At 47.1% G+C, this 11,410-nt stretch overlaps 3 protein-coding genes across 4 annotated transcripts; 2 read left to right on the top strand and 1 right to left on the bottom strand.

The window, feature by feature from the left end:
• The first annotated feature begins 38 nt into the window (after positions 1-38).
• LOC120702594 (uncharacterized protein slr1417-like) lies at positions 39-2,310 on the top strand. 2 transcript variants are annotated; one of them, XM_039986454.1, is made up of 3 exons: positions 39-296; positions 1,563-1,796; positions 1,941-2,310. In XM_039986454.1, exons 1-3 carry the CDS (start codon positions 137-139, stop codon positions 2,114-2,116), a joined length of 570 nt encoding a protein of 189 aa, XP_039842388.1. In that variant the 5' UTR covers positions 39-136; the 3' UTR covers positions 2,117-2,310. The 2 variants fall into 2 exon arrangements, with proteins under 2 accessions (XP_039842388.1, XP_039842389.1); XM_039986455.1 differs by having other exon boundaries at positions 40-296; positions 1,566-1,796; positions 1,941-2,293.
• An 834-nt stretch (positions 2,311-3,144) lies between these two features.
• Positions 3,145-6,444, top strand: LOC120702593. The gene is made up of 9 exons (XM_039986453.1): positions 3,145-3,465; positions 3,559-3,646; positions 3,809-3,919; positions 4,047-4,129; positions 4,346-4,460; positions 4,858-4,949; positions 5,304-5,369; positions 5,470-5,563; positions 5,945-6,444. Exons 1-9 carry the CDS (start codon positions 3,203-3,205, stop codon positions 6,053-6,055), a joined length of 1,023 nt encoding a protein of 340 aa, XP_039842387.1. The 5' UTR covers positions 3,145-3,202; the 3' UTR covers positions 6,056-6,444.
• LOC120702592 (WRKY transcription factor 72A-like) lies at positions 6,319-11,053 on the bottom strand. The gene is made up of 6 exons (XM_039986452.1): positions 10,889-11,053; positions 10,369-10,443; positions 10,062-10,145; positions 9,343-9,924; positions 9,106-9,219; positions 6,319-7,608 (listed from the first exon to the last, which is right to left on the bottom strand). The coding sequence occupies exons 1-6, from the start codon at positions 10,940-10,942 to the stop codon at positions 6,628-6,630; spliced, it is 1,890 nt and encodes a 629-aa protein (XP_039842386.1). The 5' UTR covers positions 10,943-11,053; the 3' UTR covers positions 6,319-6,627.
• Positions 11,054-11,410: the final 357 nt, after the last annotated feature.

Raw genomic sequence — 11,410 nt, 5'->3', positions numbered from 1 at the left:
GGGAAGAAGAAGGCTGAGGCTCCAAGAATCCGGGCGGCCCGCGAGCCACCAGATCTTTTTTTCACCCCTGCCTCTGCCTGCCTGCTGCTTCCGTCTCGCTTCCGGCTTCTCAGGCACGCCCCGACCAACCCCCGCCATGGCGCTCGCTTCCGGCACCCTCCTCGGCCGCCCCGCCGGCACCGCGCGTCCCCACCTCGCGGTCTCCTCCTCCTCCTCCGCCCCGTCGATCCGGTTCCCCCGCGGCGGCGGCGGCGGCGGCGGCAGGGCCGTCTCGCTCCGCGGCTCGTCCCCTCCAGGTACTTGGTCAACCCAGATGTCGTTTCTTCTGCTCCCACGCGATTGGAATCGCTAGGGTTATGTTTCTGGCAAAAGACGCGGATTTGGGTGGTATGGACTTATAATTGATGAAGCCGGGCTGGTCCGTACTGTTCCAGCATTGGAAGGGGGAGAATAATTTCCGTGCGGGGATGTATGTTGACCAGGCTTGTAGCCTCGGAGATTATTGAATCCTTAGTTATTGGGATAGCCAGCATCGTAAGCAATTTCGCTTCAACAGATTTTTAGCTACAGACGCATGTCGCTCGATCGAACCCTATATTGTTTTTGGATTGGAGTTCCTATAAATTCACCTAGCCATTCATATCCATTTAGTATATTATCTTTTACTGATCATAGTTTCGAACCATGCATTCTCTGGTATTTGGCTAGTTGTGGGCGTGGCAGTTTTACCCGGATAAGCAACTGCTATCATCACCTGGCCATCCCAAATTGCCAATATCAGAGGTGTAAACCGTGCGATCTCCTATGTCCAAAAGTAGAAATACTCAGGGCATGTTTGCTTCATCGCCACTGCCAGCCACGCCTTGTGGTGAAAAATGTGAAGGGAAAAGATGCCACCGTCTAACTTTTGTCACCAACCAAGCAGTAGCCTAACACTCGTGTGACGTGCCAAACTGTGGTGTGTTAAATTCTGTTGCGGAACCAAACAGCCCCTCAGATATAATCCCCAAGTGTAGATCTCGTAAATCCCAAGAACCATAGTCCTATTTACAGGTTACACATTCTTAGACTTGTTTCTTTTTTCTTTCGAGGCTTTTAAACAAACATTCTTTTTTTTTATAAAGCTATGCATAATTTTATGCATTGTTGCTTGCTCACTCATGACCTGGACAACTATCAACTTGCATGTTTTTATTCATTATTACGCCTATCACCACTGTAACCCCCATAAGGATTTTGTTTCCAATGTACATGATTGGGAAGTGGTAGACTGAAGTGAGCTGAATGCTTCCACATCACATCATAAGCATTTCTTGTTGCCTATTAACATGATCGTGGAGCTATAGGTTGAAGGGGGCTTCGGTAATTTATTCTACATCACTCGTTGGTTCATGTTTCCCATATTAGCGAGAGGTAGGGAAGGTTTGCGGGAACTGTTAATACTGAATGTTCTGGCTTAGTGCATGTTGAAAATTTATTGCTGTATAAAAAATCCGATGAATGGACAGAATTTGGCTCACCATTCCATACCAAGTGAGTAAATGTTTTATCATATTTTGCAGCAGTAGCAGCAGCAGTAGCAGCAACATCTGGTAGTATTGCTCCAGCTATTTCGTTGACCGAAAAGGCCTTGAAACATCTGAACAAAATGAGGGCTGAACAGAATGAGGATCTGTGTTTGAGAATTGGAGTGAAACAGGGTGGCTGCTCTGGCATGTCTTACACCATGGAGTTTGAAAGTCGAGCGAATGCCAGCCCTGATGATTCAGTTGTAGAATATGATGGGTTCGCAATAGGTAACTTCCTTATCTTAACTGATTTGGACTGATTACATTCTGAAGTACAGTCAAATGTTCAGAATTTTCATCCGAGAACTGATTGGAACCGACTATATTCAGAATGAACTAGTAGTTCTAACTGTAGCCTATGTGCTTCTGCAGTATGTGATCCAAAGAGCCTTCTCTTCATGTTTGGAATGGAGCTGGACTACAGCGACGCACTTATCGGCGGTGGCTTCTCCTTCCAGAATCCAAATGCGACCAAAACCTGTGGGTGCGGCAAATCTTTCGCGACCAGCAAAGAAACTGAGACCGCCGCAACTGCTTGCAACAACTAAGATAGATCCATAATCATGCCAAGCAGTGTTGTACTAAGTTGTAACATGCCATATAGCTTGCACCAGTTGGATTCTGGTGGCTATACCACGGTGCATACAGAAGACCGTAAGGGTGACTCAATTTGTAAAACTGCATTCAACAGTCTAGTATGTATTCAGCAATGGAGTCTGCAACAACTTAATTTGTAAAACAACTCCCGATAGGATTCGGTCGAGAGCCCCCCACCCCCCCTCCTCCTTCCTCTATCTCTCTTCTTCTTCCTCACCTCCTTCCGCCCCCGCCATCCTCTGCCCCCACCGCCGACCTCCCCCTCGCCGGCGTCGGACCGCCACTCCGACCCCTCCCCCTCCCCTTCCCTCCCATCCGCCCCCGTGGTCGAACGCCGGCGAGGACTGCCGCTCGAACCCCTCCCCTCTGCTTACTTCCTGTCCGCCACCACCGCTCGCCCCCGCCGCCGACCCTGCCCACCGGTTGTCCACCACCACCCGGCCGGCAGCGCCATCGCCGCCGGCCTCGCAGCCCACAACCCGCCTCCTCCGCCGGGCCGGCCGCCGCCCATGGCCATCCCTCTAAAGCTACCAGCCATGGAAGCTCCCCCAGCCCGAACCCCCAAACCATAACCCGAACCCTAACCCCGCCGACCTCCGCCGCCACCCCGGCCGGCGGCGACCCCGCCGCCGACCGCCCCGCCCACAACCCACCGGAGGAGTTGGTGTCCTCGCCGGAGTTGGAGAAGAAGTGAAGAAAGTAGCAAATCGAAGAAGGTAATAAAAGGGCTCTCGAGATATGCTTAAATAGAGAGGGCTCTCCGTTTAGCTTCTGCCTTGAGCAATATATTACTGCTGTATGTAACCTGTAAACTGCTCAGTAGAATTCAAAGATGGTTACCTCTACCATTGGCCCCAGATTTCGATTCTCTGCGACAGTATCGTGTGGCGATCAATCTGACGCGTCGAACTCCCATCCGACAGCGCCTGTGGATGGGATCCCGTTACCAGATCGAACAAGCCGTTATCCAAGCTGTTGGAGAAGAGCCGCCGCTCTCGGCCACGTCTTCCTGCAAGGCTGCACCGCGAGGCGAAGCAATGGCGACCACAGCGCCGCTGCTCTCGCCCCAGCGCGGTCGCGCTGCCCATCTCCCCCGCCGCCTCCCGGCCCCGCCTCTCGCCTGTCCCCTCCACGCGACGGCAAGGCTGCGGTCGCTTCTGAGCCTCCGCCGCGCGCTGCTCCCGTGTGGGGCCAAGTTCGGCAAGTTCGACGCCTCAGACGCCCCCGCGGAGGCCGAGGAGGAGGAATCTGCGGCGGACGGTGCGGTGGCGCAGGCGCAGCTGGCGGAGGAGGACGACAGGCGAGGCTCACTGCACTCCTCATTCCTCAACTCGTGCGTAATTGAGAACACATGACGAGAGGTGCTAATGTTCTGAGGCACCGTGTGATTCAGCTGCTTGCCGTCGGATTTGGAGGGCGCGATTCGGCAGTCGGGGAAGGCGAGCGCGGATTTCGTCAACTCCGGAGGCATGCGAGCTATCGTATGATTCGCACAGTTCAAATACGTATTGCTTCTGTAATTCGGTTCAATCTTATCTGCTGCGCAAATGGTGATGGAAGCACTCACTTTGTGCTGAAATGATGGTTATGCATCTTTAGTATGCGATTGTGGAGGATTTGTGATTGGTGATTTCCGATCGCAGGCAGAGCTGCTGATCCCTCAGTTGGAATTCCTCAACGAGGAAGGAGCGCAGGAAGAGCTCTGGGCATTGTCAAAGATCTTCCTGGACACACTTGTACAGGAGACAGGACAGGTTTGGATACAAGGTCGTTTTAGCACTGATTGATATCTGAGGCTGCAGATTGTTACTTTGGAATTTTGTGACCCTTCCCTTGTGATTTATTTATTGTCGATTTCTTATTCGACTTACTGTTTTACAGAAAGTTACCGCGATTTTCCCCGATGCTGGAGCAGCTGCCCTTCTCAAGTATCAGTGGACAGATGCACAATTTAAGTGTGCCAGGTACTGTCCACTTAGAGTGATGATTCCATAAAGAATTGAACTGTCCAGTTCGTTTTTGCTCCTATTGGTGTACAGCCAGATACCATATTTTACTGGAGAATCCAGACTGTTTCTGTACTAGTGTTATTGAAGAAAAATATTATTGGATGCTTCTAGATTATGGTGTTAAATAGTACACATGTTGTAACTCCAATCTGTTTTTGACTCGACTTGCAGCTTAAGCGACAGGAAGCCAGTTGGTCCCGAGGATGAGGTTGCTGTTATGATTATCCCTGATCATCAGATGCTGGAATCTGTTGAACGCATCGCATCTCAACTCTCTGATGATCCTGTATGCAACTTATGGCTAATCAGGCTGCAACTTTCTGTAGATCTTGCATTGAAATATATGAAAATTGAATTTCATTTAGTGTTCCATGCAGAGTTGGTTGAATAACATTTGCATGAAGTGAACTACATGGATTATTAGGCTAAAGACCATGCATGGACCTATACAGGATCTAAATGCATTTTCTCTATCAGATTAGTCTCCATAGCTTACATGTATAGCCATTTCATAAAACAAATCATATGGATTTTCATTCCTAAAACCATACATCCATATTGACATTGATTTTATGATTGAATTGAATCAGCAACCATCTTTATATTTCTCTATTATTGGTATTTGTGTATATATATTCCAATCAATATTATATCCTCAAGTAGCGTTTACTTTTTTAATGAAGATAAGGCCTCTTATAATGTGGAACCCACGCCTTGTTAGTGGAGATGTTGGAGTAGGCTTTAATGTTCGGAATCTACGCAGAAATTTCTTAAGGTAAGTTAAAAGCATCTGTAAACTGTTGCCTTTCATTGTGCAACTATTTCTGCTTCAGAAACCATTTTTTCCCTCGAACCGGCAGGAGAGTCCGAAAACATATATAACTAATGCTTATGAAGGCCCGAGCATGGACCGAGTCCCGACGTTAGTTGTACCTTCAAATCATTTGGTTATTTTGGACAACTATATTTTGTAATGAATCCAGTATTTTGAGCAATCTTTTTCGACCTTACAAATTCAATGCATATGTTTTCTGTCATTGACTGCATGTCCCGTTGAATTAGAGCATGTTTTCTTTTTATATGTTGGTCTGTCTCTTTCTTTTGCTAACATCCATCACTGCCTCTGCAGTACTTTTACCACTGTTTACTCGATGAGGCCATTGCCAACTGGTGCAGTCTTTAGATGCTTTCCTGGGTGCGTAGAGAACTGTTGTCTTTCCATACATATATGATCCAAATGAATATTCATTGAAAGAATAAGCTAAAGATATATGTTTCTTTTATTTATGTTACAGAAAGTGGAAAGTATTTTATGATGATCCAAGCAGACCAAATCGGTATTTGCTTGCCAGAGAACTTACAAGTCGCCCTGACGCAACAGATATTGAGGTAAGGCACTGGGACTAATTAACATTTTGTTTGTTGTTCATATTTACCTCAGATCACTACCTATTTAAGTAATTATGCTGAACTCAATTTGTGCATTGTTGAAAAAATGAGTCAAGTCGTGTATTCTGTAGAAACTGCAAGCACCCAATAGTCAGCATTTGCATTCTCAAGACAGCATTTTCTTGCTGCATTACACATTATAAGCAGCCAGACTACTGGCATTCAACACAAGCTGGAGAGTGCTAATTCTTTTTTTTTTTGAGGAAAACATATGCTCGATGTTAGGAAAATGCTTGATTATATGTAGTTCACCAATAAAGTTTTTACTACCCACATAATTACATTTCTAAATAATTGAACTGACAACATTCTAATCTGCAGAGGATATTTGGAGGTGCCGATGAGCAATCTGAAGAGTCACAATCGTTGATGAACAATGTCATGGGCGTGTTTAGTTCTGTGAGCCGATTTATGAGGGTCATCTCCAAGTGAAAATGGACATCTGAAGTCCCTGATAATCACCATGACGGTTTATTCTTAAATCTTGAGTTATGCAAGAAGATAATTTTGGTGCATCCCTTCAGTTTTCAGTCTGAAACTCCATGGGTACCGCTGTTTCGAGCAACATCCAAGTGAAAATGTTTACAGTAACATACCGTTTGGATTCATCGAATCATCCGAGGATTCTACACTGTCCAACTTATGTATGTATCTGTGTACCAAAAAAAAAAATCTCTGTAGATAGTTCTTTATTCTGTATTATGGAAGTAGTGGAGATTCGAATGCAATTAACTACTGTGTTCATGTATCATAATCAGCACACATACTGCCAACTCATGGAAGGAAAGGCTGGACAAACATAAATTCAATTCTCTGTTTTACATGTGTGTTTTGAATCAAAACAATTTCTTTATAGCCTACATACAGTGAGACTCAGGATATCTATCCTCTGAAATGACACACTTATCCCCCGGGATATATACACCAAACGATGAAATAGCCAAATTTTGACAAACATTTGAACGAAGTGAATCAAACAAGTTCAGAATCTCCAGCTGATGCGATCAGTGCTCCCTGTTCTCCACAGGAGAGGCGGAGGCACTGTGAGAGCCTGACAGCCCCAGCGACGGCTGCAAGAAGGACCGGTGCCCATTCGAGCCCTGCTCCGCCGCGGCCGTCGTCGGCGATGACCGCGCCAGCAGCGCCGCCGACGAGCACGCCGCGGCCGCGCTTGACGGCGACGGGCCCAGGCCGAGGTGCTGCCCCCACTTGAGCTCCTGCAGCTGGCTCCCGCCGCCGTCGCCTCCCGCCGCCGACGATCTGCTGCCCTGCGCGCCGACGTACGACGTGATGGCGGCGGCCAGCGCCGTGTGGAAGCCCGGGTCCGACGTGATCGCCTTCGCTATCGTGTCGGTGAGCACGCCGGCCGTCGAGCTCCCGCTCGCGGAAGCCTTCTGCTGCTGGTGGTGGAGCACCGGGGCTTCCCCGCCTTGCTGCCTTCCATTGATGCTGCTCAACGCAGCTTCGAACGAGCTGAGCTTAGCGCCGCTGAACAGCGACGAAGCTGGTGATCCGTAGCTCAGGTACCCGGCACCGCCGGCCGCCGGCCAAGCCCCGCCGGACAGCGCGCTCGTGCCGGAGGTGGAGAAGGAGAAGCTCGTGGGAGGGTACCTCGCGCCGCCGTGCCCGAAGCTGCTCGACGGGAACCTGCTGCTCAGCGAGAAGGCCTGCGAGGTGGCCTCCGGCGAGGTGAGGTCGAGGGTGATGGTCGGGTAGGACGGGGTGGAGGTGATGGACGCGGCGCCGCCGTTTGGGAGGAAGAAGTGTTTGGAGGCGGCGGCGTCCGGGAAGCCGAAGCCGAGGCCGGCGGCGGCGGCGGGCGAGGCGGCGGGGAAGCGGAGGGAGGTGGAGGAGCCCGAGGTGAGCATGGACGCCGCGGCGGAGGTGGTGGAGGCCATGGCGGTGGCGGAGGCGGAGAGCGGGTGGTTGTGCGTGCCCTCGTAGGTGGTGATCAGGATCGACATGTCGTCCGCGCACCTCTGCACCTGCAAGTGTTACACGGCCGGCGTCATCGACATTTCTTATCAGCAAATTTGTACCATTAATTCCTCGTGTTAGAGAGATCAGACATGTCTTACTTTTTCACAAATATTTCAAGAATCGAACTAGCATTAGGTACTCAAAACTATGAAAAATAATCGCAAAAAGATCCGATGATTTTTTTTGTAACATAGCGTAGTACTATCTGTTTAAATATACGGAGTACTCTAGGTAATAAATTAACTCAGTTTAAATGGCTCAGTGAAAGTTAAATAATATGGAAATTTGTATTGGGGTAGAAATGCACTGACTATGGGCTGAATACGCAGTGAATCAGCCCACACTACCGGACTGGCCTTGTTTGCCGAGTGTCGAATACACTCGGCAAAAAAATTAAGTAAAAAAAATTTAAAAATACCAAATGGACTTGAAAAATTACCAAAATTTCACGTTAAGCAATCTATGTTATCTATTGCCTATACAAAAAGTTTTGAACTCAAACAACAATTCGACCATCAATTTGACTCCAATTCTTATCGGATCATTCTCAACTCTATGATTTTTCTTCGGAGATGTATCGGTTTGTAAGCACGTACATGACAAAAGTGTGCGAAACCTCTTCAACTTTTTCTCACAACCTACACATATGATATTATGACATCTTGCCAAATCTCATAATTTTTAGACTTTGTTTGCTATTTTTAAAATTTTTAGAAAATTCAGAAATGAGATGTTTGCGAGTGCCCACCACTTGGCACTCGGCAAACACCTCTTTGCCGAGTGCCAACCTCTAGGCACTCGGCAAACAACCTTGTTTGCCGAGTGACTTTTTTTGCCGAGTGTTTTCTCGATGGCACTTGGCAAATAGATTGTTTGCCGAGTGCCCGAAAAATTGTACTCGGCAAACCCCTTGGCACTCGGCAATGTTCGGGTTTCCGGTAGTGCCAGCCCTATTCGAACACTAGCTTTCGAAGGCCCAAATTCTTTCAAAATTCATATTGGGGTAGAAATGCACTGACTATGGGCTGACTATGCACTGACTATAGGCTAATCAAGCAGATGCTTCGGAAGCCATATTGGATCGGTTTAACCCGATTTGGAAGACCTAGTAGTAATTAAGCGATGGGTCCGGCCGTGTCAACCAGCAGTCACTTGCAGTTTAAATGCCTCGTAGACCGTAAGCAATGATTGTTCAAACTAACTAAGCAGAACTGAACTTGGGTCGTCCATTGACTCCAAACCCATGTTCTCTGCCAATTCTATAATGATGCCTTTGTTAGTTGGGGAATGGGGACCTAGCTAGATTCAGTCCCTGGGTACCCACCCCACAAGTCAATCTCTTGCAACTGCAGTATGTTCATCTTAAATAATGCCCCATCTGTTCTTAACAACTAAATAAATTTGCATTGTAAAGGAGACTTGGATTCTGTCATTGTTCGAGTTTCCATGCATGTTCAGAGACAGTAGTGGCATTGCAATTTTTGGACTGAAAAAATGTGTACCTGTTTTCTGACGGGGCATCCTGCTGCCACTGTGCACCGGTAGTAGGCACGGGGGCATGGGTTCCCCTTGGATATCTTCTGCCCATACTTCCTCCATTGGCATCCGTCATTCATCTGATCAATAATCCAAAGCATGTTTACATGTTGTTCAGTACTTCAGTTCATCTCAACATCACCATTAGCTACACTAATGTATCGAGCAGGCATTAGACACATTTCTCTGAGAGCTATACGTACCGTTGGTGCATCACACCTTGCCCGTACGGACACCCTTGTCTTCTTGGCCTGTTGGAGTGGACCAATGTCATCCTCGGCTTCGGCGCCGACGCCCCTCAAGTTCTTCAGCGTTTTGCTCGGCGGCCACTGCTGATCTGCTGCCTCCATGGCGTCGTCCTTGGCGTCCTCAGAGCTACCTTCGGGGCTCAAGGTCAGCACATCAGGCTGTATCGTCTTTGCATTGTTAGTTGCACCAACTTTGCAGTCTGACAATACAAGAGAGAGCCCTCCTTTAGTGTTCATGGAATCTTCTCTCCCTTTGCCTTCAGAGACACTACTATTCTCTTCCTTCTTGCGCGTGCTTGTGCTCGTGCCGAGGCTCAGTGAGACAAATTCAGGCTCCTCGACGTCGGTGGGCAGCGGCGCAGCGGTTGCAGGATCTGCAAGCTTTTTGGCTTGTCCTTGTTGAAGAACGTCATGGAAGTGCAGTTGAAGAGATCGGTAGTCCTCTACAATGCGTGACAGCATTGTTTTTAGCCTCTTGTTTTCTTCTCTTACCTCACCCATCTCTGCCCTTGTGGATGCGAGTTTATCTTCCTCAACCTGAAGATGCAAATGGACCACTATGAGAGATCCCTAGGCTAGCCATTTCTGAACCAAAACACATGTGATAATGGACTTTTCTCTTTGTGTAAACCTCAGTAAAAATTATTATTGATATAATCATAATGCATCCTGACCTTGTTGTGAGCTTTCAAATTTGCCGAAGTTTGATTTGACGCTTCGTCTATTTGAGACCTTTCCAACGGGTTTGGTGAACACGCCTAGTAGTAACACACGCGTGCACAAAAGAAGGCTAATCAGAATACTGCAGTAGACAAGAAAAGGTAAAAGTAAAACCACACAGAGAGCTCATGAAACTATCTTGTCTTGTGAAAATTCCAGGTAAAACTTTTCAGAGTAAGGAACTTAGATTTTTCAGAATTAATTGCACAATTTTTCTAAAATAAAGGACTAGTATATATATGATTGTACGATAATAGGCACCTCTCCTTTTGAACTTGATTCGTGTAAAGACTTAAATACGTTGCCGTCTGGGATAAGATCATCATCATCTTTGGTCTGCAATAGTAACATATGGAAAATTGTATTGGTAATAAGATCAGCAAAGAAAATCATGGAAAAATTAAATATCTTGGGTGCCAACTACATGAGCACAGACCATTCCAATTAACTCTTCCACATGCTTTTTGTGTGCTATATAAACATGCACCAGAAGTCCAGAACTGGTGGTTCCTAATATTTCGTATAAAGATGGACAACACCTGATCATTGATTTGGACATCATAATTTGCCCTAAACATCTTCCTAATTTTAATTCTAATCATATCTCTGTATGTATATTCCAGGAGGAAAACTTTGTTTTTGAAGAGTCCCTTTTCACAGATCAAGAACAAAAATACGGAAGAGAGAAACTCAGTATGTCCTGATTGCATATATAATCGAACACAACACAAACTCTTCAGAAAACCAAAGGCGATCGAACAAGAAGAGAAAATTTTCAAACCTTGTCTGTTAACCGCTCTTCATGGCTACCATGCTGCTTCACCCCCTTGATCATATCTCCTCTTCGACAGAAGCTAGCTAACTTTCGAGGGTCCTCTTCTTCTCTAGCTTCTGTCTATCTCTAGGTCCAGTTCTCTCTCTTCAGGTCTCTTTGTTCCCACAGCCGTCTACAGCTTATAAAGGCAGGCATGGCTTCTTGTTTCTCTCTCTTATTTGGACCTGGGCACAAAAGAAGTCGTAACCCAGTAGTGCTAACCTATGTTAGGCAGTCAACATCCGATATGTCAAATATCGCCGCACTCTTCCATGTCTTGGAGACAGAAAAGGAGAAAAGAAAAAACAGGTACAGACGACTGAGATTTATGTGGACTTCAACGTGTGCAACATGTTGCTGTTGTTTCTTGGCCAATTAATAAGATGTGCGTCCAGACTGCATACTTCCAGCTGGAGGAGCGGCCCGGTCCGCTGTTAATGTCCGTATGGTATGAAGCATCCCATGAGTCATCGCGTCAGCCGACTATTA

Source organism: Panicum virgatum, chromosome 4K (assembly GCF_016808335.1).
Source record: "Panicum virgatum strain AP13 chromosome 4K, P.virgatum_v5, whole genome shotgun sequence".
Taxonomy (NCBI): domain Eukaryota; kingdom Viridiplantae; phylum Streptophyta; class Magnoliopsida; order Poales; family Poaceae; genus Panicum; species Panicum virgatum.
Note: the sequence above shows the minus strand (reverse complement) of the source record. Positions and strands in the feature narration are given on the sequence as shown.